This window comes from Centropristis striata, chromosome 10, assembly GCF_030273125.1.
Source record: "Centropristis striata isolate RG_2023a ecotype Rhode Island chromosome 10, C.striata_1.0, whole genome shotgun sequence".
Taxonomy (NCBI): Eukaryota; Metazoa; Chordata; class Actinopteri; order Perciformes; family Serranidae; genus Centropristis; species Centropristis striata.
This window is the reverse complement of record NC_081526.1, coordinates 6,917,312-6,945,010: the sequence shown is the minus strand read 5'-3', so window position 1 is coordinate 6,945,010 and position 27,699 is coordinate 6,917,312. Positions and strand designations below refer to the sequence as shown.

Sequence of the window (27,699 nt, the reverse complement as noted above, 5' to 3'; positions counted from 1 at the left end):
GGGTTTTTTATAGTAAGATTTCCGCATGTGAATGGGAAGTATTTTCAGTTTCTGGATTCTTTATTCACGTAGAAGTTTTCTTCAAGAACTCAGGGTAACACGGGGTGAGTTAACCGATATAAAAATGATCATTTCGGGGGTGAACTTTTCCTTTCAAATAACATTTGGTGCAGCGTTGGACCAGAACTGTACAAAAGACACACAGACTGTGGAAAGAGGCAGCAATAAGAAGCAATATTAAGGCTTGATTTAATAGAGGCCTCACACTGCCTGAATGAACGCCACATTCGCTTAGATATCGTGACAATTAGTCACAAAAATACTGATGCAATTCAGTAGGTTACTTAAAAAGACCAAATGAGGCCAAATTACACAATTTGAAAAACTCTTGAGTTCAAACAGAGTTTAAAAACAGTAAAAATTGTCCCACACACTCTATTACAATTTATACATAATTGCAAAATTCAACTGTCAAACAGGAAAAAACACCACTTCAAGTTGTGGAATATACGCTGCATACATGAAACACATTTCACCTACAAATAAAATAATTCACACAAACCCAAAACACAATCACCTGAACCATCCACCCAGAAGAAAACATAAATAGGCAGCTGAGCAGAGTCCACGTTGGAGGTAGAAGTTTGAAACAGAGTCTCTCACAGCATGACAGGCACTTCAAAGCTTGGCTGTCTGCACGGAAAATTAAAATCTAGATTCTCCAAATCCACGATTCGATTTTGGTTCAAATGTTCGTTGTCTTTGTTTTCGTCCCTTCTGCCATCTAGTGGCTCTTCTTTTTGTTGTTTTTTGTGTTTAACTGTTTGACTGGTGACAAGGTTATTGTTACCGATTACATTTTAACCCATTTAAGCCTAAAACGCCTGTAAAAAATGCTTGTAAAACCTCTGGGCGATTTTAAAGTAACCCCCTAAAACCTGAAGTTTTGAAGTGTCAGCGCTTCCTACTAAATAATCGATTTTTCAGCCTCTGTAGCAGATAGAAATGAAATTCAAAAAGTATTTGAGAGCTTATAGCTGTTATATCTGAGCTCCCTCCGCTATAGTTGTCTTCTGCCATGATTTCAGTTCTGGAAAAGTCCCATGATGTATTGCGACACTCCCACATGTATTCTGATGCATTTCATTGGCCAAGAGACCGAAAATAGGTGGAAAAAACTACAAATACTACAAAACGACGTATCTGCTTTCCAGGCTTTAATGGTAGAATAACGCAACAGCGGCCCCAGTTTTAATGGTAGAAATGCGGTAATACTTTCCCGGCTTAAATGGGTTAAATTAATAATTTAAATCTGTCCATTTGGCCTTAGTGTGGTACATTCCCCCCAAAATATGGCAGTCAGTGAGAATTTTCCATTTAAAATAACAGTTGTGAGGGCACAAAACAATTAACTGTTGAAACAGTTTAATACAAATTTGAATAGAATTTTTGAACCCTAATAATAATAGTGCAAGAGCAAATTCTCCTTAAAATCATTCCCTCGATCCAAATGATTACTGTACATTCATACATCTATATACATGTACTGTGTGGCACAGAAACACCAACATTTGGATACACAAAATACTTGGCTTCAAATCCCACTGACATAGCCTTACTTTTCTAAAAGCTCTGCACCTTCTGAGAAGTAAAGGACTAAGGATGAAATATGTGCCACCAGAAACGAAATCTGAATTATTGATATTTGAATTTGAATTGCTTAACTTGAATAATTGCATTAAAAAACTGAATCTGAATTGTAATTTGAAATTGAATTTATTAGTTTGTAACTGAACATTCAGTTCTCACAATTCAAATTCAGTTCGCAAAATTCAATTTCAATTTTCTGCCACAAACATCCAGTTGTTGAGGCAGAGCAATCGAGCGCAGGTACACAGTGTCTCTTCGGCCAATCAGCATTAAAATTCAAGTATAAATAATTCAAATTCAGTTTTCAGTTTCTGGTGGCACATATTTCAGCCCATACCTTGTGTGAGCGTTTTTTTCTGAAGAGTCACCGCTTTAAATACATTCAGACTTGAGGGCAGAGGACATCAAAGCACCGGGGAGAGAAAAAAAAAACTAATTCCCAGAACAAATCACTGGACCTTCTTATCTGTGATGAGCCCGTTGTGCGTTTGGACGTCCAGTTTGAGTCGTTTCTGACTGAAGCGGCGGATGAGAGCGCCGGGCAGCAGAGCCATGCAGGCGATGGCCAGCAGCTGCAGCAGCCGCTCCCAGGAGAACAAGTCGTCCAGCGACGACACCTCGGACAGCATGACGCCCGTCTGGACACAGATGAAGTTGTACGGCAGGAGGCCTGTAACAGCAGATAACAGAAGAAACAGTAGTGAGACATATGAATTTGAACGTAATAAAAATGGTCTGTGATGTTTTTATACAGAGTAATAGCTTCTTGAGTACCTGACAATACAGTATGATAAACTAGAAAATTTCCTCTGGGGAAATTTTGAAAGGGCCACGGGGGCTACTGCCGGTGTGTGTACACTATGATGAGACTCTTCAGAGATTAACTATGCCCTTTAACCTCAAAATGTGTGTGTGTGTGTGTGTGTGTAGTGAAAATCGCATAAAGTTACCTGTGTGTGTGTTTGTGTGTGTGTGTGTGTGTGTGTTTGTCTGTGTAATTAAAATCACATAAAGTTACCTGTGTGTGTGTGTGTGTGTGTGTGTGTGTGTGTGTGTGTGTGTGTGTGTGTGTGCGCGCGTGTTTGAAGCATATTTGAGTGTGAGCACTTACACGCATGTGTGTGTGTGTATCTCTAACTGTAATCACATCAAAGATCAAAGGCAATCAGATCAAAGCAATCAACAGAAATAACTGACACCTGTGACAGCAGCCGGTGGACAGAGGTCCAGAGTTGGACTGGAATGTCTGGCCTCGAACAGAAAGCATTTTTGGCAAAACCATAATACCTATCATTGATCCGACTTCACTTTGAGCGTCCTGAGTTCTTCCTGAACATCTACATATGTTTTTTGTGAAGAAAAATAAAAAAATAGCTTTGTTAGAGCGATCTAAAAAAAACTTTAAAATCTCACTTTTTCCGAAATCTTCCTGCGTTTTTAATATGGGAGCCAATGAGGCTGTTGGTGGTGTTAGTGGATCATCTCTGCGTCTTACGCCCAAACTATAACTCTGACAGCTTTACCAGAGGATTGTGAGTGAGAAGACAAATTTTCCTACGTTTCTATGTATAAATTATTTCTGTAGAGTGGAATTTGCGGCCTGGAGCGCAGTTTAAAAATTAATTTTTTGACAATTTTACCTCTCCCTCTACACTCTGAGCGATGACATCACACACTCTGACACAAACATTCCGTGCAATACACACCCATTATAATCTCAGAATTTCTCCAAAAATGATCATGGTCATTGAACAGGGATTGATAAAAAAACTATATGACCTATCGAAACGCAAATAATACACCAATACACAAGACTTGTGTCAACTGTTTAAAGTTTAAACGGAGTCTCTAGGTGAAATTATGCCGGAGAAGTAGACGTCTGAAAATCTTCAATTAATGTTCTTTTTTGCTCATTTTCTTTCAGCCGTCCCATTCATTTCAATGCAAAATTTTGGGCAGTTTTTCGCGACTTGCGTCGCGAAAAATTCGTATTCCGTAGAGAAAAGTAATAGCATACCGATCCCGATCAAACCGCACGTTTTGATATATAATTTGTCCTGCAACTCTTTAAGTTGTAGGACTAGTAGCGGGACGAAATTGCGTCCGCAAGAGGAATAAGAAGAAATCCACAGTATAACAGTAGTCCCTACAGCTATTGCTGTATGGGACCAGTGCTCGGTGCGATTGCCCCGAGGCCCTAATAAGTGTGTCGTCACTAGGATTGCAAAATTCTGTGAATTTTCTACGTTGGAAACTTTCCATGGGAATTAGATAATTTAATTGAAACAACCAGATTTTACACAAGTGCACTTGAATACATCTGCTATCACATGCACATAGCACACTGCTTACTGTAGGGCTGCTGAGACCACGCCCCCTACCGAGGCCACGCCCCTTACATGCACTGTGCATTCCTCCATCACAAATTCAATTTAACATTTTAAATGGGGGACTTGAGGGTTTTTTGTAGGAGGGGGAGGGGCATTTCACTTAATTTTTTAATAGAAAGGAGTCGGGCGGATTAGTTATATTTGTAATGAAAAAACATTTGTGTTTTTGTTGTTCAATTAAAGAATCAACTGTTCAATAAAATTATTATTATTAAAACTTCATAAAGCTCTTATTTCAAATAAATCTGATGTGTCATGTTTTTTTTTTTAATTTTGAATATTTCCAAAATTCCACAGCTTAACTTCCCATGGAAAGTTTCTGGAAATGTTCCACCCCTTTGCAACCCCAGTAGTCACGCTGGTTACTGATTCCTCTATCTATAAGCCACCAATCAGGTGATCCATGTGTGCTCACCAATGAAGACTGAGCAGAAGAAGAAGGTGATGGGGATGTTGACGATCGGGGCAGACATGTTGAGAAACCAGTTGGGAGTCATGGGAAAGAATCTCAGGAAGAGCAGAAAGAAGAACAAACAGTCCTGGTTCTCCTCAACCTGGGAGAAAACAATAAGATGATAAGCAAAAAATAAATAAAAGATAAAAATAAAAGCGGTCTCACAGGATAGGAAGATTGTTTATACGAAGACCCTTGTGGACTCATACAGTTTAGCTACTGCAGATGCAACATTAAAAGAATGTTACAGAACAATGATTATCAGAAAGAAGACACAGCTGCTTAAGACTGATTTTATTGCTTTTGTGTTGGAACTGGAATCAATAAGATGTGTGAATCTGCTATAATTGCAGCTGACCACTAGATGTCACTGGTAGGGTCTCTCTTTGAGGCTTTGAAGCTTTGAATCTTTTTTCTATACAATCAGGAAGAAGCCTCAAAAGCTTCACAAGGCTTCATGCACCCATCTCTATGTGTGGCTAATCATAAGGAATCTGACAAGAATCATAATTTCACAGTGTTTTGGTGCAGATTTACCTTCGTCTGAAGCATGGAGACTTTCTCAGGGAACAGATTAACGATGTAGCGCTTCCCGAAGGCCTGGGACAGGAGGTAGCACATGGTGGAGCCCACCGTGGTGAGCACAGAAGCCAGCAGCAGTCCTTGATATGCTCCAAATATAGCTCCTGCTAAAATGTTCTGCAGGATGACAGGAGGAAGAGGCTGGGGTTACTAGACATCATCAATATGTGTGTGTAATGATCAGCTACTGTAGAGAAATACTCTGTGATCTAACAGGGGTTTTAAGTGTAAGTGTGTGTAAGGCTGAGTGGTTGAAGTCTCTTCTCTGTGCTGTACACTTGGCTGTGAGGATTAAACTAAGTGAAGAAGAAAAACTGTCACAAAAGTCGAACATTGCTGACACACAATGTCTGACATCCCTTTGTTGTTCGAGGTAGCTGAATATTTTTATCCTCTGCAGTAATAAAAAGAGATCTGGCCTTTTCATTTTTCCATCTTCAAGTACGTCTTGCATGCAAACCTAATTTCTTTTAATTGGCTTTTTTGTGGCTAATTTAAATCCATGTGTCTAAAAAAACCTGTTTTTGCCTGGTGCACAATGTCTGCTTTTTTTAAATTCAGCATCAGTACAGAGAACAGTTAAAACTATTTTTATCTTACCAGGAACGAGGAACCAGGAATGGCGAAGGACTGCTTGTAGAGATAAGCACTACAGAAGAGCAGCAGGACATATCCAGTGTGCTCCGTCTTGTAAAACTGCAGAAGCTCAGCCAGTTCTCTCAGCTCCTCCAAGTCTGAGGGGAACTTCAACCTGCGACAATATCCAAACTCAAGTTAGTCTCATCATGCACTCTTCTTTTAAGAACAGACAGAGCTGGGAGACATGTACTAAATATATCATTTGTTACCAAAATAGTCAAATTGTGTCATAGTTCATCTATTAACAAATACAAAATAATACAAACCAGATTCCAAAAAAGTTAGCACATCATGTAAAATTTTAGTTAAAAATGTAACTAAAAATCTGCTAATCCTTTGTGACATATATTCAATTGGAAAATGTGTAAATACAATATATTTCATGTTAAAACTGATAATCTCATGTTCTTGTAAATATATACTTATTTCGAAAGTGTTTGTTTGTTTTAGTCCCATAGTTAATTAGAGATAAAAACTAGTTGACAAGTTGATTAATCAATTAGTAGATCGACAGAGAAAAAACACAAATCTCACAAATTCTCATGGATTTTGATATTATATACTTTTTTAAATTATTATTTTTTGTTTTTTACACTTTGCTTATAATTTATTCAGACCAGTGAAATAATATTGATACATTTATTTATTAATACAATGATTTGCTTTTTTTGTGTGCTTAATTTAACCTCATGTGAGTGTGGGGAGAGACTAAACAACTGTCACTTTATTGTTTTCCGTTGCTATGATGGTAATCACCAAAAAAAAAAAAAAACAATTAAAAAATAATTTGATGGTAACAAGTATTTAACAATATTCACTTGTTTTTCTCAAATCAACCTACCTTATTTTAAAATCATAGCTTCATAAAGTGCACATTTAAATAAAAAAAAATATCTTAAATAAAAGCTGCAGCTTGTCTGGAGCAAGGATCACAGTGCACAATTTGAACTATATCGATATAAGTGATATGATCTAATTCCATATCACATTTGAAAATATATCGATTTATCGCCCATCCCTACTCAATTCTTTGACTTGAACTACTGAAAATGTACTTTTCCGTGATATTCTAATGGGATGGGCAACTGGAGGCCCAGGGGCCGCATACTGCCCGCACCCTCACTTGAAGTGGCCCTCAGTACAACTACATGCATTTGAGCATGAAATCTTAAAAGTGCAGTGTAAAAATGCACAAAATTACTTCTTGCAATTAATGTTGGTCTGCTGTTCTTGCACTAAAAAAAAGAAATCACAGTAAGTGGTTGTTTTTTATTTGCTTCAAACTTTTTATATTCCTATTTATACTGTTAAACATGCATTTGAGCATGAAATATGTTAAGTTACTGCACTGTACGCATATTTAAAATTGCAGTTTCATCATAACTGGTTATGTGGCCCTGTGGTAGTTTCGATGAAAAACTGTGGCCCCCTCCAGCATTAAAGTTGCCCATCCCTGTTCTAATGTATTGAGATGAACCTGTAGATTATCAGAATTATATAATGACTGTATTGCTTGTATTTGCTTCAAACCTTTTGTATTCCTATTTATACTGTTATACATGCATTTGAGCATAAAACACGTTAAGTTACTGCACTGTAAACATATTTAAAATTGCAGTTTCATCATATCTGGTTAAGTGCACGGTCCTATATGTGGCCCTGTGGTAGTGAACATGAAAAATCGTGGCCCCCTGCAGCATTTAAGTTGCCCATCCCTGATCTAATGTATTGAGATGCACCTGTAGATTATCAGAATTATATAATGACTGTTCTGCTTGTTGTGGTCTGTGCAGGTCAGTGTCTATGCATACTATTACTAGTGTAAGCAAGGTGTTATAGTTCTACCTGTTACCTGTTTAACCCTATAAAGCCAAGTGTATCATATTAGATACAGTAGTTTTTGAGACCTCTACATCATCAAAAACCTGATGTATACATGTGTTGAAGTTAAACAAACTGAGCAACAAATTGCACAAAAATACCAGATGTAGCAAAAATGATATGCAGGTTCCACGAATGGATCATTGCTGCATTAAAAAACTTCATATCAGCAGATGTATGATATATGTATATGTATATGTATGTTATATGGAAAAAATATGTATTTTGCATGTTTGAGAAAAAAGGAAAAGTCAAAGTCTTAATAGGTTAAAAATGTTAGGGTTTATATGTTTTTGTTAGTTCGAGAAAAACAAACTGTGAGCAACAAATTGCACAAAAAGACCTGCTGTATCAAATATGATACAAATTAGAATTCATATATGCAATTTATTTATTTATTAAAATTCGTCAGCAGGTTAATAAGCACTCAGTTTTTACAAAAATTGAATTTTATGGCAATTAATTCATGGTTCAGGCTTTATAGGGTTAAATATTGTACGTTAGAGAGAGACCTAAATATAAAAAATACGTGGCTGAAAGCTGCTGTCAGTCACCTGGCGGGCTCTCCGGAGCTGTCAGCGGGCTCTCCGGAGCCTTCAGCCGGCTGCTCCTGCTCGGACTCCGCCGTCTCCACATGTTGTCTCTCGGCAGCTGCTCCTGGAGGAGGACGTCTCCGCGGCGCCGCGGGAAGGTAAAGGGACAGTGAATACAGGTAAAAGCTGGCGGCAGCAACGACAACGACTAGTCCGACAAGTGAGCGCATATTCCTCCTCACGCTGTCAGCCAGGACGCGACTTCACCTCCTTGCTGTGTTGAGAGAAAAACAATGGCCAACCGCTGCTTCTTCGTCTTCTTCTTCTACGACGTTAACAGCCGCTGGTGTACTTGTCTTTAAGAGCGTTACCGCCACCTAGTGGAGGACGTTGACCCCTGCAGTGTTCAGTTAACCGCCGTAGAGACATGTCAAGTCAAGTTTATTTATAGAGCACATTTAAAAACAACCTCAGTTGACCAAAGTGCTGTACAGTTATTAAAATAGAATAAATCGTACACAACTGGGTATAAATAAAAACAATAAAAAGAATAAAATACTAAAAACAGTAAAAACAATAAAATAAAATAGAATAAAATAGTCAAGATTTAAAATGTTTTTTCGTTTTTTTTGTTTATTTATTTATTTATTTTTATTTTTTATTTTTATTTTTTCATTTTTTAATTTTATTATTTATTTATTAATTTTGATTTTTTTATTTATTTTTTATTATTTTTTAAAAAAATTTTTATTTTTTCCTGCGCTTCTGCGCATGCGCGGCTTTTGAGTGCTTCTGCGCATGTGCGGCTCTGTGGGGCTTCTGCGCATGTGCGGCCCAGTGGCTCTTCTGCGCATGTGCGGCCCCGTGGCGCTTCTGCGCATGCGCAGCTTTTTAGCGCATGCGCAGAAGAGCCACGGGGCCGCACATGCGCAGAAGCCCCACAGGGCCGCACATGCGCAGAAGCGCCACAGAGCCGCACATGCGCAGAAGCGCCACAGGGCCGCACATGCGCAGAAGAGCCACAGGACCGCACATGCGCAGAAGCGCCACAGGGCCGCACATGCGCAGAAGAGCCACGGGGCCGCACATGCGCAGAAGCGCCACGGGGCCGCACATGCGCAGAAGCGCCACGAGGCCGCACATGCGCAGAAGCGCCACGGGGCCGCACATGCGCAGAAGCGACACAGGGCCGCACATGCGCAGAAGAGCCACGAGGCCGCACATGCGCAGAAGCGCCACAGGGCCGCACATGCGCAGAAGAGCCACGAGGCCGCACATGCGCAGAAGCGCCACAGGGCCGCACATGCGCAGAAGCGCCACAAGCCCGCACATGCGCAGAAGCGCCACGGAGCCGCACATGCGCAGAAGAGCCACGGGGCCGCACATGCGCAGAAGCGTTGAAAATCCGCGCATGCGCAGAAGCACAGGAAAAAAATAATAAAAAAAAATATTAAAAAATAAAAAAAATAATAAAAAAAATAATTAATAAAAAAAAATATATAAATAAATAAATAAAAAATAAAAATAAAAAAATAAAATAAATAAATAATCAAAATAAAAAAATAAAAACAATAGTTAGCAAAACAAAGCAAAACAAATCAGATTTTCTGATCGGATCCAGGCCAGATGGTGGCGGTCATGTTTTGAGTCGTTGTCATCAACCGCCAACAGAAACCAGAAAAAAGAGACGAAGAAGAAGAGTGGCTGCAGTTAGGAGTTTATGGAAGGAAGGTAAAGGTCTATGGTAAAGGTGATGTAGTCCTGCAAGCTGCAGAGAAGTTACAAAGTTCATTCTGTTCAACCAGAAACAAGTGCAGCAGCTCGTAGTGTTTGCTCCTCAGGCTCGATGGCTCAGTTTACTCGTGTTTCGGGGATTGTTGGGTTGATTACCCTCCAGAATCCTCCTGTCAACGCTCTCAGGTGAGCTGATTCAAACACAAGGCTGCAGTGCTTTAAATATTATCATTTTCACACAAGTTTGTACGTTGTTTTGTTTTTTAAATCTTGTGGGAAGCCAATTTCCTGCAGATTCAAATGTTGGGGGACTTTCTGCAGTAGCTATCTCAAACTTGCACACGCAAAAGATGAACACAAGATAACTTTCTGCAAAATATCGTAACTTGATTTGTTTGTGCAATATAAGAAAAATAATATGCTATATATACTTTACACCAGAGGGTGGCGTCTGTAGAAATACCGTTCTTACCTAATTGTGGAATAAAACTAATAAAGTCTACATTTACTCAAGTATTCGTACTTTTCTTGCAGGATTTTTATGCCACTTTACTTAAACGCCACTACATTTCTGAGAAAAATATTATTAGAATATTTTTTCCCCAGTAGGTTTATCTGACAGTCGTTGCTTAGCAGATGCAGTTATTAATAAAACGCTGTGCTGTCCTTGTAAAATATGATACATTGTTGTATATTATCAATATAAAGTATTTATAATTACCTCGCTTTAGACCTGCTATAATTTAATGTTGCTGCTTAGATATCTTCATTAATAACGACACTGACAGGGGCCATCCTGCTGACTTATGAGAACTTTACCTTTATACTGATAATGCATCTGTACAATTACTTACATTTTGAATGCATGACTTTCATCAGTTCACTGATCTATGCTGTTCCTGTTGTTTTAATGGCACTATAAGTTTGTTAAATGCAGTTTTAAATGTTTTAATATTAAAATTGATGATAAATTACTGTTTCCCTTTGCAGTTTGACTGGCCCATTTTACCTGAAACTGCTCATGCAAAAAAAGTTGGCACAGCCGATGTTTTAAGAACTATAGGGCCTATATAATTATATTTTAGTGCATAATTCATACACAAAATTATCAGAAACAGTCATTATTAATCATAAAAACACATGGAAAAGGCATATATGGTATTGTGTTATTGTCCCAAGCGATTTACCAAAAAGTGGCCCAATTTAGCTTATATCACCCTATATATCTTGTTTATATCTGCCTACATTATATTGTATATTGTTCACATTTCTCCATTGTTGGACTAATAAAGGTTTATATCATCTTATCTTATCTTATAGTACATATATACAAAGAAAGCCTGATCTGCAGGTCAATGAGCAGCTCTACTGCAGCAGTTAGAGGTTCAAAGTGTTGATCAAAGATCTGTACAAAGTCAATATGTATAAATATAAAAAAAAAAACAGCCAGCAAGTGCCAGTCGCCTTTATATTTTCATGCATTGTTGTGAATCCCAACATCACCCTGTAGTTTCATCAAACAGCGACTTTGCTGCTTTCCACAAGCTCTCTTAGCTTCTTTAGTCTAACAAATAAACTAAATATACCCACAAAATGTCATGAAAGAAAGAATACAACCTGGACAGACAAAATAAAACTCACCAAAATCTTTATGGTTAGTCTTTAGACTTTTTCAACAATCATTAATTTGGATAAAAATAAACCATTACCGTGTCTCTCTGTTGTTGCTGGCTGGCCTGCCCGTCTGCCACGAAATTTGCTAAATAAAATGACTAAAAATCGCCCAAAATATCGCAGAAACCCCCCCCAACCCAACGACCAGTCACTGCCCTATTTTACAGAAATATATTCCATATATAATGTATGTTATATTCTAAATAATGCAAAAAACAATTACTGGGCTTTGACTTTCAAAGGTGGAAGCATATACAATAAACACAGGGTAATTATTCATTTTTTTATTTCATCATGTTCAGAAAGTCACAAAGCAATAATACAATAAAATATATTGTGATTCAGTGCAAGTTAAGTTCAAGCTTGTTTATATTGTGTAGCATATAACTTTCTCTCACATTTCTTACACTAGTGCAGTGCCCGTAGGAAGTATGTATTCGTCTAGTGGGAGATTAAGTCGATTTTTCAATTCTGGCCAAATGAGGTTGTGTGTGAAAGTGGGATGTACAATGAGATGTAATACTCTTGTGTAGTGTTAATATACAAAGTGTATATTGGGTTAATAAAGTTAATAGAGTTTTGTTTTTACTGTTTTCAATGGATCAAACTGATGCGGAAGAAAGGGTTTAAATCTCCGTTAGCATGCTAATGGTGAGATAGCACATTACGCAGTATGCTGCACTAAAAGTACATTAATATGAACCCAATTAGCTGATATACTATTTTGCTGTCTGCAACTCTATAAAACACTTACTTTTCATAAGGTACCACACCATCATACACACAGCACATACACATTGAACATTGATATTCGTTGGAAACTGTTAGAATATTATTGGAAAATCAAACCTTGTAGCCACTTTAAAACTCCTAAAGATAGGTAGGCTAAATAGACTTCCAGATGAGATGAGTCTGGGTGGAAATCCAGAGTGAATTGTGTTACTGACCAGGTGTAGGCCTATCACACAATGGGGCGGAGCTCCCCTAAAAGGCGTCCGATCGGAAACAGTGCAATGCTTCAACACGTCCTACGTAAATAATGATATTTTGAAAAATGAATTAAAAAATCTTCAAAATTGAGGATGCACACCTTCGTGCCATGAGCAAGACACATACGAGATCTGAGGTCAGTCTGACTAACGGTCAGAGAGATATGAACTGGACACACACACACACACACACACACACACACACACACACACACACACACACACACACACACACACACGGACGCTTCTTGCTTTTATAGATAGATTTGTAAAGAATGGTTGTATCAGAAACTGTCACAAAAGGGTAATCTTCAGTTAATACACAGAATAAATGTTTTTTTTTTTTTTTTTTACAGTGGAGCGTTGAGGCAGAACATTATTGACGTGATGGAGAGAGCACTCAGTGACCCAAAGGTGAAATCTGTGGTCATCTGTGGCCAGAACGGAATCTTCTGTGGCGGTATGGACATTTTTCTTTCTTTCTATTTCTTTGCCATTCCAGGTAGAAATTGAAAAATGGGATTTAACTGGAAGAAAAGTATCCAGTCCATTTGAGGCACATTTTGCATTATTTTTGGTGCCAAAATATGGTAAAAAAAATGCTGTAATGTTCTGTCAAGTGTCATTTAACACATCCCTCAAATTGAACCAATACACATGGTTGAGAGCTCTTATTTTCACTACAACTACCAGTGGTGGAAAGTACATTTACTCAAGTACTGTACTTAAGTACAATTTTGAGGTACTTGTACTTTACTTGAGTATTTCCATTTTATGTAACTTTCTACTTCTACTTCACTACATTTTGAGGCAGATATTGTACTTTTAACTCCACTACATTTAGCTAGTTAAAATTAGTCCTATCTTTACAAAATGAAAATGACGCTTAAATAAATGCATCAATACAAATAATCTAATAATATCTACAGCTTTAGTTAATATATTATACCAGTTTCACTTTCTGAAATAATTGACAAAAAATATTGAACTTTTTCACAATATTCAAATTTTTTGAGATGTACCTGTAAATATGACAAAATCAGAAATAAATAATCAGGAGGCTCATACAAATATTCAGTACTATATTATACTTTGTTTTTATTAAATAAAAAGTGCAACTGTGGGGTTTTTTTTCCACAAACTTAATAAACATGAACGATTGAAAACTTTTTATATGAACCTCTTGGAAGAAGACTTCCAGTTGAAGCTGATGCACATACAGTTTATCGTCTTTTTGTTTGATCCTGCCTGATAACATCATCAGTGTAACTTTTTATAACAGGGGCTGACATCAGTGAGTTTGGGAAAAAAATGGGCGGAACTCCACTGGTGCCTCTGATCCACAGCTTGGAGGCCTCCAACAAGCCGGTGGTGGCGGCCATAGAGGGAGTGGCTCTAGGCGGAGGGCTGGAGTTGGCGCTTGGCTGTCATTACCGAATCGCACACTCTAAAGTTAGTTTGTGTTTGACATCTGTCTCTGTCTGTCTAATGTCAGTGTCTCACAGTGTTGTCTCACATGGTTCAGATACACTGGTTGTTTTTTAGAATCATTAGAAATAAGACGGTTCAAAACAGCTTTTATTTTACATTATACAGTCATGGAAAATAAATTTAGACCATTGTTTTCTTCAATGTCTTGCTCATTTTAATGCCTGGTACAACTGAAGGTACATTTGTTTGGACAAATATTATGATAACAACAAAAACAGCTGATAAGAGTTTAATTTCAGAGCTGATATCTAGACATTTTCCATGGTTTTCTTGATAATAACCAAAATCTGAAATGAAGACCGTTCCTCCTAAAAGTGTAATACCATCGCTGTTGGTATGGTTCAGTGAAATCTCCCCCTTTTAGTATGTAAGTACTCATCTAAAACATGCAACTTACAACAGGTTTAAGATACTGGAAAAGCTTGAAAATTTACCTTGAAAGTCCTTGAAAAATGCTTGAATTTGACCACTGTTTATAAAAACATGTGTAAAATAGTCTCTTTTTTTTTTTTTTTTTAGATATCTTCATCAAATTTGTACTGGGAGTAGGTAATACTTTATATTTTGACCCCATTGTGTTTTCCAGCTAAAGAGTCCCAACTATAACGATCTGCAGGCTTGTTTTTTCCAAAAATATTCAGGCGGACAATAAAATAACCTATTTTTCACCGTGTTTCAACTTCAGCAGCAGCACTTACAGTTATTCTGACTCTTAGAGAATAAACTCCAGATTGTTACCTTTCAAATGTGACCACAGATTTACTCTATTCTAGAACAGCTTTCAATTTACATTTTCAATGTTTTCTTAAGGCTATTTAAGGTAAGTTTGCAGGAACGCTAAGGGGTTAAAATGAACAAGAAACTGAAGAAAACAAGGATGGTCTAATAAGTTTTTCCATGACTGTAAATGTTAGATGTTTTATATTTGGAAGACTTTTCATCCTTCTTAATCACGAAATAATTAATGTAATGCATTTACTTAAGCCCTCTGTAAATATAATGACAAACCCACACTGTTCAGCACCTTACATGGGTCAAATGTTGAGCCTTGTGTCCTGTCAGGCCAGACTGGGGCTTCCAGAGGTGACGCTGGGGATGATGCCAGCTGCAGGAGGAACACAGCGTCTGCCCAGGCTCATCGGGATCCCTGCTGCTCTAAACATCATCACCACAGGTAGAGCAGCTTAACAACACATATATTACCTGAGATAGATAGATAGATAGATAGATAGATAGATAGATAGATAGATAGATAGATAGATAGATAGATAGATAGATAGATAGATCACTTGTCACAGCAGTCTGGTATTTAAGTACAATAAAATACAATAGAATAAAATACTGAGGTAGAATAAATAAAAACAACAACAGAAAAAACACAGAACACTTAAGAAGTTAAAAAGAAGATGAAGAAGAAGAAGAAGAAGAAGTTGGTAGGTAAGGTACAGTGGTAAGATGATATGATGGTAATAATGTTATTTTGTGACTAGACAGTAAATAATAATAGTACAGTATATAATATAATATAATAATAATATATAATAATATTAATATTAATAATAATAAGGCCAGGAGATTTAAAGAAGTATATAACAGTGTATAGTAATAATGTGTATGTATATATATGTATGTGTGTGTATATATGTATATATGTGTGTGTATGTATGTGTATATATATGTATATATGTGTGTGTGTGTGTGTGTGTGTGTGTAAATATACACACACACACACACACATGTATATATCTATATATGTGTGTATGTATATGTGTATATATATATATATATATATATATATGTGTATATATATGTATATGTGTGTGTATATATATATGTATATGTGTGTGTATATATATATGTATATGTGTGTATATATATATATATATATATATATATATATATATATATATATGTGTGTGTGTGTGTGTGTGTGTGTGTGTGTGTGTGTGTGTGTGTGTGTGTGTGTGTGTGTGTGTGTGTGTGAAGATATGATATAAGATGATATATTGTACATCTTGGTTTGTAAGTTCTGCTAGTTCACCAACATTGTTTTTGCACTTCAGTTGTGATTGAAGGTTAACACAACATGCAGATATCGCTGCATATTGTAGTTATAAAAATCAATTATTGACCCTGGCTTGGCAGAGCTGTTATCATATATAAACCCTGTAATAAGAGGTCAGCTGTGGTCAACTGGAGATCGGTAGTTTACTCTGATGACCAGCAGAGGGCAGCATGTGTTCAGGTTTATTACACCAGAAAACTCTTTTTCTCTCATTCACTGCTCTGTTCTGCTTTACAGTCATGGAAAAAATGATTAGACCACCCTTGTTTTCTTCTATTTCTTGCTCATTTTAATGCCTGGTACAACTAAAGGTACATCATAGCAACAACAATAGCTCATAAGAGTTTAATTTAAGAGCTGATATCTAGCCATTTTCCATGGTTTTCTGGATAATGATTTTGGTTATTATCAAGAAAACCATGGACAATGTCTAGATATCAGCTTTTAAATTAATCTTTTATGAGCTTTTCTTGTTCTTATCATTATATTGTCCAAGCAAATGTACCTTTAGTTGTACCAGGCGTTAAAATGAACAAGAAACTGAAGAAAACAATGGTCTAATAATTTTTTCCATGACTGTTTATTCCTAACAAATGAATGTTGAAAGGCAGAATGAAAAGGGTTTTCCTTAAAAAACAAAACCAGTAGAAGTGTGTGGTGGTGTCTGTACCTGCAGAGACCCTGCCCCCACCTGTTTTTTTAGTTTTCTTTTCATTTTGCTTTGTGTTTGGGACATTTATGGGCGTCAGTCTCCGAGCACTGGGTGTGAAGCCTCTATAGACTCTCTAAAAACGTAGCGACTGGGTGTCAGATCATAAGCAAGCATCTAAGAGGAAGCTATGGGTGGACACAGTGCTTAAAAATGCAGAAAAAAAGCTTGTTACAAACCATAGACTATAAATAATGGACGTAGTCACCGTGATGTCACCAATTGGTTTGTGGCCTGTTGGAAGCATCGAGTTCAGCGTTACACTCGTCGCCATCTTGTTTCCGATACGGGGAGCAGACCATATCTGGACTGTGGAGGAGGAGAGGGATCTGATCACTGACTACAGCCTCTCTACACCTCAACCTGACTGACTCATGTTAGCATTAACTAGAGCATTAACTGGGATGTTAGTTTTGGCAAAAAACAAAAACAATGTACGTTTTACCTCTGAAAACTGAGCAGCGACTCCTTGGAGTGTCTGTTAGTCCAACCAAACGCTGAACAAGACATTTTTAATGAACAAAACGTTCAAATAAACTGTCATTAAGGGTAAAAGTTATGAGACCAAAGCGGTAAACATCCTTTTTTTAAATATCTATATAATGTTATATATAACTTCATTGACACGTTGCCATGGATACGCATTGTTCTGCTTCTCTTCTGATGACGGCTCGCCTTGTTAGTGACCTGTCAAGCAACGGTAGCCACGCCCCAAATCATATGATTCTTTATCTTCTGTTTTCTTCTAAATATCAAATTGTCTTGAAGAAGATTTTTTACTAGTGATTGAGACCATAGTGTCCTAAAAAAAATTCTGAGGTAATAAATCAAGTGAGAAGTTTTCTCATTTTGCATTGAAATTAATGACGCCCCCTGCTGGTATTTTCGGTAGAATGCAGCTTAAGGCACTTCCTGGTTTGCCTCCCTGCTCAGACCTGGAGGTTGCCGCCTGTTCCAAACAAAAGCAAGACAGTAGTGACCAGATTTGAATATTGTGTTTACAAACAGCAACAGACAAATCCTGCTCATTCTGCCTTTAAGACTATCTTTGTGTCATTACTTGATAAAGGTCAGGGACTTTTGTCGTGATGCTGAAGGCCTGGAAGCCTCGTTATTCCTCATCTAATAATTTGAAATGTCACATGTCACCCAGATAGACCTTTGATGCCCTTCATGTCTCCCACAGGCCGCCATGTGACTGCAGCCGAGGCTCTGCAACTTGGCTTCGTGGATCAGGTTACTGATCACAACACCGTGGACGCAGCTGTGAAGTTTGCCCTGAGTGTTGCAGGTGAGGCACAGGAAACAGAAAGCACAAGGCACCCACTGGTATAACATCCACTTTTTCTTCACTGGCTTAAAAACGAACTCAGTGGAAGGAAGGTAAAATCCTCCCTGAGCAGTTATTTTGGGCAAGTCGGACATCAAGAAGTGTCGACATGTAGGTTGGTGGAAGTCAAAGGAAGCAGAAAACACGGCAGGCAGATCCTCCACCACAGAAGCCATAAATGTTTCATGGCTCTGTCAGATGTGCTCTGATGTCTTCACTGCTTTTGCTCTATTATTCAGAAGGGCGAAAAGGGACAAACTTTCCTAGAATATTAATAATGGGCCCTCACCAGAAATTTTTTCAGGATGCGGATTTCTCAGTTCAATGTTATAATGCAGACAACACTAGTAGACTCAACTGAAATGAAAAGAAAATATTTAAGATTAATCTATGGTGCAGTTTTCTGCACAATACTCTCAATTTACTCTCACAACCTCCAGCAGTTGAATACCTCAGTTTAGCTTAGCTTAGCTTAGCTTTACATAAAGACGTGTCTTTGATTAACACATTATGTCTTGTTTTATCCGTACAAAAGTCAAAGTGTTGGATGGTTGGGCAATATGTAAAAAAAACAGCCAACAAGCCTTTATATTTTCATGCATTCTTGTGAATCTAACATCAACCTTTAAGTTCATCAAGGAGCAACTTTGCTACTTTCCACAAGGTCTCTTAGCTTCTTTAGTCTAATAAATAAACAAGTTATACCCACAAAATGTCATGAAAGGAAATATTCTTACACTTCATAAACAGAAAGATACAACCTGGACAGACAAAATAAAACTGCAAAATTACTAAAAATCGGCCCAAAATATTGCCTAAAAAACCCAACCCAACAACCAGCCCAAATAATCGCTTAAACAAAAACACCCAACGATATATTCATCCAACCTTTATGCTAAGCTAAGTTAACCAACCCTGGCTTTAGCTTCATTTCTAACATACAGTCATGGAAAAAATTATTAGAGCAACCTATTTCTTCAAATTCTTGTTCATTTTAATTCCTGGTACAACTAAAGGTACATTTGTTTGGACATTAATTTATCAGGAATATACAGTCATGGGAAAAATTATTAGACCACTCTTTTTTAAATTTGTTTGGACAAATATAATGATAACAACAAAAATAGCTCATAACAGTTTAATTGAAGAGCTGATATCCAGACATTTTCCATGGTTTTCTTGATAATAACCAAAATCATTATCAAGAAAACCATGGAAAGTGTCTAGATATCAGCCCTTAAATTAAACTCTTATGAGCTATTTTTGTTGTTACCATTATATTTGCCCAGACAAATGTACATTTACTTGTACCAGGCATTAAAATGAACAAGGGTGGTCTAATATTTTTTTCCATGCCTGTATATGGGAGTGGTATCAAACTTATCATCCAATCCTTCAGTTAGAATGTGAATAAACCTATTTCCCAATAATGTTAAACTATTCCTTTATGTATTTAAGAAGGGTTGAACCTCTCTGGTATTGTAACTTACACACTTACCACTCACTCTGTTTGTTTTGGGGTTAGCTTTGTCAGATTAGATGAGGAGTACTGTAGATGTATTTTGTTCAGGCTTGTCTGCTCAGAGCTCTGCTTGTACAACAGCCTGTAATTCTTTTGAATGAAATGGACGTGAGGATATTTTCATGACTATGCTGTCTGTAGCCAGTTACTTGTTTCCTAGATGTCATCTTTAACTGTCTGTTGCTAGCTTATTTGGCAGCGACAGCTCCTTCTTAAGACATTAAAGTTGATGAAACCTGTTAGTTCGTGCCTAATGCTCTGCCTTTAGCAAACAATATCACTCCGTCTGTGCGAAATGTCAACAGCAAGCCTCCAGATCTGCCTGTATAACAACATTTCACAATCAAAAGATGATTGCAGTCTTGTGCTTTTTTACAAATGCATTTTTTTTTTCCACACAACACTGCCAAGATGACTTTGAGTGGGTGAGAAAGTGAGTGTTGTTGGTAAAGCTGAGGCTTAGAGTGAGTCAGACAGAGAAGCCAACAGCATACAAGATGGGAGATTTGAGGAGATAGGACTGAAATCTGCGCAGACTTTAACGGATACTACAGTCTTGAGTTGATTAGCAGGGGTGTTGGATTTGGGACAGGAAATGTGTGTCTGAATTTACCAACAAAACGTGTGAATGTGCACAGCTGATGAGTCAACCAGAATAGATTTAGTCTGTCACATCTAAATATGCAAACCTTAAACACAGCTATAAAGCTGGTGCATGGATATATATTTAGCTAAAAAGCAGTTTGTGCACTTAAATTGATGCACGTGTCTCTCTCTCTCTCTCACACACACACACACACACATACACACCCTGCACAGATTCAAGTCTCTGCTGGTGACGAGATTAACTTTTTTTACCCCAGTAGTTGCAACATCTGCCTGCTACATCTGTCAGGACGACCAGGCTTTCCACTCGCCGCACAACAAATCCATCGACACAGCTCAACCATTTACAGATTAACCGCTGCAATAATGCCTCCTAAAGTACATTGGAATCACGTTTCAACGCAGCACAACACAGCATCTCTTTGACATTTCAGACTGTACTTTTAACTGACCCGGAGTGACCTTTGTGATTCATTATTCCCCTGTGATTTACTGGTACTGACTTTATTAGACACATTTATAAGTTATCGGAGTAAGTGGAGAGATAACAGATCAGATGCGGATGCTGTCCCTTTAAGCTTTTTGCCATGGTGACCCAGTTTCTGGCCCAGACCCACGGCTGAGTGTAATTCAGTGGAGCTGTGAAGGATTCTGACTACTGTCTCATGTAATCATGTCAGAGGAGACGGGGATGAGAATTAAGATGCTTTTAACAAGGTTTTTCAGCGGAATGGCCGTCTCCTTCACTCTCATTGAGCCTCAGTATAAGTTTTTTCTTTAATTTGTTCTTAAAAAAGATCATAAGAGAAGTCCACGTCGGATTTATGAAAGTGTTCTTAAAACCGTTGTCCTGTTTCGTGCCTGTGTTCTTATAGTGATGAGTCACATTTTCATTTAAGTTGAAAGCGCACTCCAGTTGATCCTAATTAGCAAAGGTTAGCACCCGACCAATCCCCATTAAAGGGCATGAAGCTGTTCGGCCGTGTGCACACACAGGAATTAAAAGTAAAGTTCAGAGATTTAAGGCAAGAAATGAAAATTTAAGCAGGGTGGAGCACCGGACTTCAAACGCAAAGAAATCCTTCTTCTTAAAAAGTGCTTGGTGAATGAGAGCCAATGTTCACAGGCATAAATCACCACAGACAGGAAGTTGTACTATAGAAAATCTTCTCATGTCGTTTCGCTTGGAAAATTGCTCCAGTGTGCTGTTGCTCACAGGCCAGAGAATCACAGAAATTCAATTTCCCCCCTTTTTGCTCTCAGAGTTGGATTTTTTTTTAGCTCAGAACCAAATTGTTGCTGTTCATTTAGTTTCAGATCGGTGTTATTCAAGGTGAGATGTAACATTGCACTGCCTCTCGAGTCCTTTCTATTATGTTGGAAATGGTCCGTCAAATCACTCTGCTTTTGTAAGCAACTGGTTATCTACTGATTGAGTGGTCAATTATATCCAGACTGACTGCTGGCTGACAAATTGGACAAAGTGGAAAATTGCGGTACAAATGGAAACACTTTTCAGTTTACAAAGCAAAATTGTGCAGGTGTACATGTTGGCTGCACAATTAATTTAAAAAGCTGATCAAATTCAGAATGTGGGCCAGTGCTTTATTCAGATCGCAGGAGGTGCAATATTTGTAGAAGAAGAAATATGTGTCAAAATACCATTTTGAATTACGTACCAGCCTACAATTCATATTCTGCAAACTTAGGAAAACACTTATTGTTTGTCAAAATGCTCAACTTTTAAAATGCCTAATAATACTTCAATTCGGTCAATTGTACTCTCATGATACATATTAGAGCATAATATGGCAATAAATGACTGAAAAACACCATATATGGGGGATGTCCAAAGATGACCCCCTGAAAAAATATTATAGCATGTGATTTTTGTCAAAAATGGTCAAATTTTAAAACTTCTAAAAATGCTGAAAATTGGTCTATTATAGTATGATGATGCATATGGTAGTATAGTTTAAAAAAGTGAAAAAACACCATATTATGGGATGTCCAAAAATGACCCCCTCAAAAAAAGTCATACTATAGGATGTCAATTTTTGTCAATAATTGTCAAAATTTAAAATTCCTTAAAAGGCTTAAAATGGGTCAATTATACTATATATGGGTCATATTATACAATGTCCAAAAACTGAAAAAAGTCATATTATAGCATGTTGATTTTTGTCAAAAATGGTCAAATTTTAAAATGCCTAAAAAGGCTTAAAATGGGTCAATTATACTCTACATATTCGATACATATTAGAAGATAATATGACCAGAAATGACAGAAAAACACCATATTATACAATGTCCAAAAGCTGGAAAAAAGTCCTATTATAGCATGTTGATTTTTGTCAAAAATGGTCAAATTTTCTAGTCAAACTCCTCAAATGCTAGAAATTATAGTCTGTTGATACATGTGGTAGTATAGCTTGTTTAAAAGTGAAAAAAAAAGTGAAAAAACACCATATTATGGGATGTCCAAAAATGACCCCCTCAAAAAAAAGTCTTTGGAAGAGATCTGCTCAAACAATCACACCACGATCATTTAATGATATATTTTCCAGTGAAAATAAGAAAAATAATGTTGCAAATGATCATTTCCTCAATATCGCGAACCACATCGCAATTGAATTGTAGTTTAATTTAAAATATTTGCAATATGATATTTTTTCCCAAATGTGCACTAGCACACAGACAGAAATGTCATTCGAGAGTAAACTTTTTAAGAACTTTTAGCAAAAGTAAGAGAACCTTTTTTTTTATTATTACTTTATTGCAGGTTATGAGATTACAAATATTAGCAGCTTCATCACATATTCAATTCATCCTGCCACATTTATGCATTTTTTTATAAAAGGCAGTGCCAAAAGAATAAATAAATAAATAAGTAAATAAATATTCATTTTTTATTGTTTGCTTATTCAATTAATTATTTCATTGAGGAAAAGAAAGAGAAGAAAAGAGAAAAAAAAAATTGTAAGGGGGGGGGGGGGGAGACTCCCTCAACACTCCGCACACAGTTCTAGTTTTCCATTCCATTTATTTCCATTACCCATTTACTCCAGTTTCTTCTAAATTCTTCTTCTCTGTTTCTCAACTTATAGGTGATTCTTTCCATTTCCTTCATCTCATCTACTGTTATTTTCCATCTGTTGATGCATGGTGAATTAACGTCCAACCACTTTTCGTGTGATCTGTTTTAATGCAGCTGTACGTATCTACTGTATGTTTCTGTTGCAGGTCAGTCTATGGATGCTCGTCGTATCAGTAATTTCCCGTGCCCGTGCCCGTCTGATGTGGATGCTCTGTTTGAGGAGATGATGCAGAAGGTGCGTCAGAGTGCTCGTGGAGCTATAGCACCCATAGCGTGCGTCCAGGGCGTGCGGGCGGCTGCCACCCTGCCGTACTCTCAGGGCATGCAGCGCGAGGCGGAGCTGATGGCTACTCTCGTCACCTCGGGCCAGGCCTACGCCCAGCGCTACTTCTTCTTTGCTCAGAGAGCCGCTGGCAGGTGGAGGATGCCCGGTGGAGCTGGCTGGGACACGAGCAAGCCCAGAGCCGTACATAAAGCAGCTGTCATCGGTAAGAGCTTTGGGCTTTTCATTTTTATTAGTCTGAGGTGTGGATAAGCACAAACACATTCACTCATCACGCCATCTCTGTTGCATCTCCAAATTCACGTTGCCTATGGAAACTAAGCCCTCAGTTATAGTTGCGCTGAGTAAATGGGTGAACTCTCTCTTCTCTGCAGGGAGGCTTGGATGTATGACAATCTGGAAATGTGAAGCTCAGCAGCTTGTGCATTAAATTTGCAAGCTTCGGAAAAACTTTATGCTCGCAGGCTAAAACTATTTACAGTCTAGCATTGTGTAGAGTGCACAAAAAACTGTTTCCTGTGAGTTATTCTTGTATGTAGCGTAGTTTTTCTTGTTTACAGATGTCTGATGTGTAACAGGAGATTCTGAGGTCATGTTTATTTATTTTATTTATTAATCCTCTATTTAATCATTGAGGGCAACCCCTCATTTACAATGATGTTGAGAGTACAGAGAAAACACAAAACAGCACAGACAAAACACATGCAAAAACATTAAAAACAGTTACAGTGAAAGGCAGATTTATTGGTTATCATAGTTTTAAACTGGCCCATAGTTATAATTGTGTTGAGTTTGAGTGAATGTTGTAAGATGTTCCAGGTAGATGCAGCAGAGAAACTGAAAGCAGTTTTTCCAAATTCAGTATTTGTCCGAGGAACATTGAGCATTAAGCATTAATCAGTAGAGCGTGTTGGATAATTACTATGTGACCAGTTTAATAAAGTGCTGAGGTATGGTGGCATGTCGCCTATCAAGACTTTATAAATGAAAAGGAACCCATGCATGTCTCGTCTGATAGATAAAGATTCCCATCCCTCCTTGTTGTATAGGATTCAATGATGGGTGGAGTGCAGAGTGATAATCAGAGTCCAGTGAGGTGAGAGTGGAGGCAGAAGCATGTCTATAGATAACATCAGCATAATCCAGAACTGATAAAAAGACAGCCTGAATGGTCCGTTTCCTACAGAACAGGGGGAAGTTTGCTTTGTTTCTGTATAAGTATCCAATTTTTTGTTTTAATTTACTTGTAAGTATGTCAATATGAAATTTCATGCATCTGTAGTCATGATGTGATTTTGTCTGCAAAGGTCTCGGCACCATGGGGAGAGGCATAGCAGTGGCCCTGGTTCAGACGGGGCTGTCTGTGGTCGCCGTGGAGACTCAGGAGAAGCAGCTAATGGAGGCAAAGCAGGCAGTTTCTGGCATGTTGGAACGAGGAGCCAAGAGAAGTGGAGCGGCTCCGGCGCTCGATAGGATCCGTTACAGCCAGAACCTCCAGGCTGCAGGAGACGTAGACCTGGTCATCGAGGCGGTGTTTGAGGACATGAACCTGAAGAAGAAAGTGTTCAAACAGCTCTCTGCCATCTGTAAACCAGGCACTTTCCTCTACACCAACACTTCTGGACTAGACATAGACCAGCTGGCCTCTGAAACCAGCAACCCGGAGCTGGTAGTGGGGATGCACTTCTTCGCCCCGGCCCACGTCATGAAGCTGCTGGAGGTGGTGTACGGGCCGCGCTCCTCCCCTCAGGCGGTGGCCACGGCCATGCAACTGGGCAAGAAAATGGGCAAAGCCAGTGTGGCGGTTGGCAACTGCCGGGGCTTCGTGGGGAACCGCATGCTGAAGCACTACAAGGACCAAAGTTACTTCCTATTGGAGGAAGGGGCGACACCTGAGCTGGTAGATGGAGCGCTGGAGGAGTTCGGCTTTCCCATGGGTCCGTTCAGAATGTACGACCTCTCTGGGATCGACGTGGGCTGGAGGTTCAGGAAGGAAGAAGGGCTGGTGGTGCCGGGCCTGGCTTCTGGACCCTCAGCTAGAGTCAGACGAGGCCTCCGGTACAGCCCCCTGGGAGACCTGCTCTGTGACCAGGGGCGGTTCGGCCAAAAGACTGGCCGGGGGTGGTACCAGTACGACAAACCAGGCGGTCGGGTTGCCAGGTCTGACCCCTGGCTGCACAGCTTTCTGGAGGAGTACCGAGCTAAGAACGGCCTGGTGGCACGACGCGTCGACCGCCAGGAGGTGCTGGAGCGCTGCCTCTACGCCCTGATCAACGAAGGCTTCCGGATCCTGGAGGACGGGATCGCTGCAGGACCCGAAGACATCGACGTGATCTACGTGTTCGGCTACGGCTGGCCCAAGCACCGCGGAGGTCCCATGTTCTACGCCAACATGGTGGGGCTGGCAAAGGTGCTGGAGAGGCTGGAGCACTACCACCAGGCTCACCGTGACGTGCCCAGCCTGCAGCCCTGCAGCCTCCTCAGGAGGCTGGTGGCCAGCGGCAGCCCACCCATCAACACCTGGAGGGAAGTCATCAAGAAGCTCCACAGCCATCTTTAAAGCAACATTGCATAAAATTGGTATTTTTCGTGATTTAACACCCTACAGTTTCAGAGTCAAATCCACTATAACACTGCTGTTGTGAATCCAAACAGCCGTAAACGTGCCTTTGTTATGATTGCATTACTCATGATCAAAAACTAGTCAACAGCCTTGCTAACACAACCAAAAATCATGCAAGTGCAACAATGCAAAACATAGTAAGCTAGCTAATATTGATGAACAATATTAAGATTACTGGCTTTTTTTTTTTTTTTGCAGACTGGGATTGACAAAGGTATCCTTCTCCAAGTCAGCACGGCATCAAAATATCCAATATAATATCCAATAGTCATCCAATATTGCTTTAAATATTAAACATTTCAGCTTTAATATTTATATTCACTTCAATAATGACAATGTTATACTGTAATAAACAGCAAGTGGACTGCACTTCACCGCTTTGTAACAACACTGATCTTTGTCCCTCTATAATGTGATTATGGATGATATTTTAGGCTTCTGTGCTTAATAATTATAATACCTCTGACTGAGGGCCTACACTGAGTTACCAGTTTATTAGGTACGTATACAGTGTAATGCATTTAAATACAAGGGGAGTAAATCAAATCTTAATAAAGCTTATATTTTTTGTTAACAATGCATTAGATGTTGATTGAACTTGCAATATATTGATTGCAATATTGTTCTAATATTTTGCATGCAATTGGTTGTTATTGAATCATGTTTAATGAATGCTTGTGCACTTTTTATTGTATACACCATTTGTAATGATACAAATAAACTTCTATCATCTGATGCCTCAATAAAAAAATCTGCCATACATGCATTCATTGATTTCTTAAAAATACTTTTATGCTGATTTATGCTGTCCCATTTGTGTGCAGCTGGTACTTCAGCTTTTTGGCTGGTTATTCTAACCATCAGTATATTCAGGTAACTGCTTGCGGCATTTTATTTGATTTGTTTCATCAGTCAATCTTTCTTCTCTGGAGGAGAAAACGAAAACTCTTCTTTATGAGGTGCGTATCTCAGATTTCCTTTCTTTTTTTCTTGCTGATTCAGCTGCAGCGGTGACAGAGGAGAGCTGAGGGAGACACACACAGCGCTAAACTGCTTTTATATAAATCAATGGCTCACTCCCAAAGAAATCACGCCCCAGCAGTGAGTAGATGTTGGGGCTGCCATCTAGCGGCTGATTGCTCCACACTGAGCAGCTGGATTGTACAGTGATATGCTCCATTTTGTCTGCAACTTCAATCTTATTTCTAAGCCTTTCACTGTTTAAAAGCAAATGCATGAGCAAAAAAAAGGAAAGAAATCACGATTTATGAATATTTTGAAGTGTTACCAGGATTAAATATTTATCAGATGTGCAGAAAATGAAGCCTTTGTGAATATTATTGAGGTGAATTGGAGTATTTCTTTCAGATCCTTGTGTTTTTTAAGTTTCTAAAGGGGTCGATGAAAGCTGTGGATGTGTTTGAAGTGCGCAGAGCAGCTGGCTTTG

General features: G+C 38.5%; 2 protein-coding genes across 2 annotated transcripts; one reads left to right on the top strand and one right to left on the bottom strand.

Moving 5' to 3' along the window:
• Nucleotides 1-450: 450 nt before the first annotated feature.
• Nucleotides 451-8,465, bottom strand: tmem41aa (transmembrane protein 41aa). Its single transcript, XM_059342515.1, has 5 exons — nucleotides 8,151-8,465; nucleotides 5,677-5,827; nucleotides 5,032-5,193; nucleotides 4,456-4,594; nucleotides 451-2,320 (listed from the first exon to the last, which is right to left on the bottom strand). The coding sequence occupies exons 1-5, from the start codon at nucleotides 8,357-8,359 to the stop codon at nucleotides 2,100-2,102; spliced, it is 882 nt and encodes a 293-aa protein (XP_059198498.1). The 5' UTR covers nucleotides 8,360-8,465; the 3' UTR covers nucleotides 451-2,099.
• A 1,359-nt stretch (nucleotides 8,466-9,824) lies between these two features.
• ehhadh (enoyl-CoA, hydratase/3-hydroxyacyl CoA dehydrogenase) lies at nucleotides 9,825-27,006 on the top strand. Its single transcript, XM_059342951.1, has 7 exons — nucleotides 9,825-10,049; nucleotides 12,883-12,986; nucleotides 13,809-13,978; nucleotides 15,080-15,191; nucleotides 17,978-18,082; nucleotides 23,493-23,834; nucleotides 24,937-27,006. Exons 1-7 carry the CDS (start codon nucleotides 9,976-9,978, stop codon nucleotides 26,187-26,189), a joined length of 2,160 nt encoding a protein of 719 aa, XP_059198934.1. The 5' UTR covers nucleotides 9,825-9,975; the 3' UTR covers nucleotides 26,190-27,006.
• The last annotated feature ends 693 nt before the right edge of the window (nucleotides 27,007-27,699 follow it).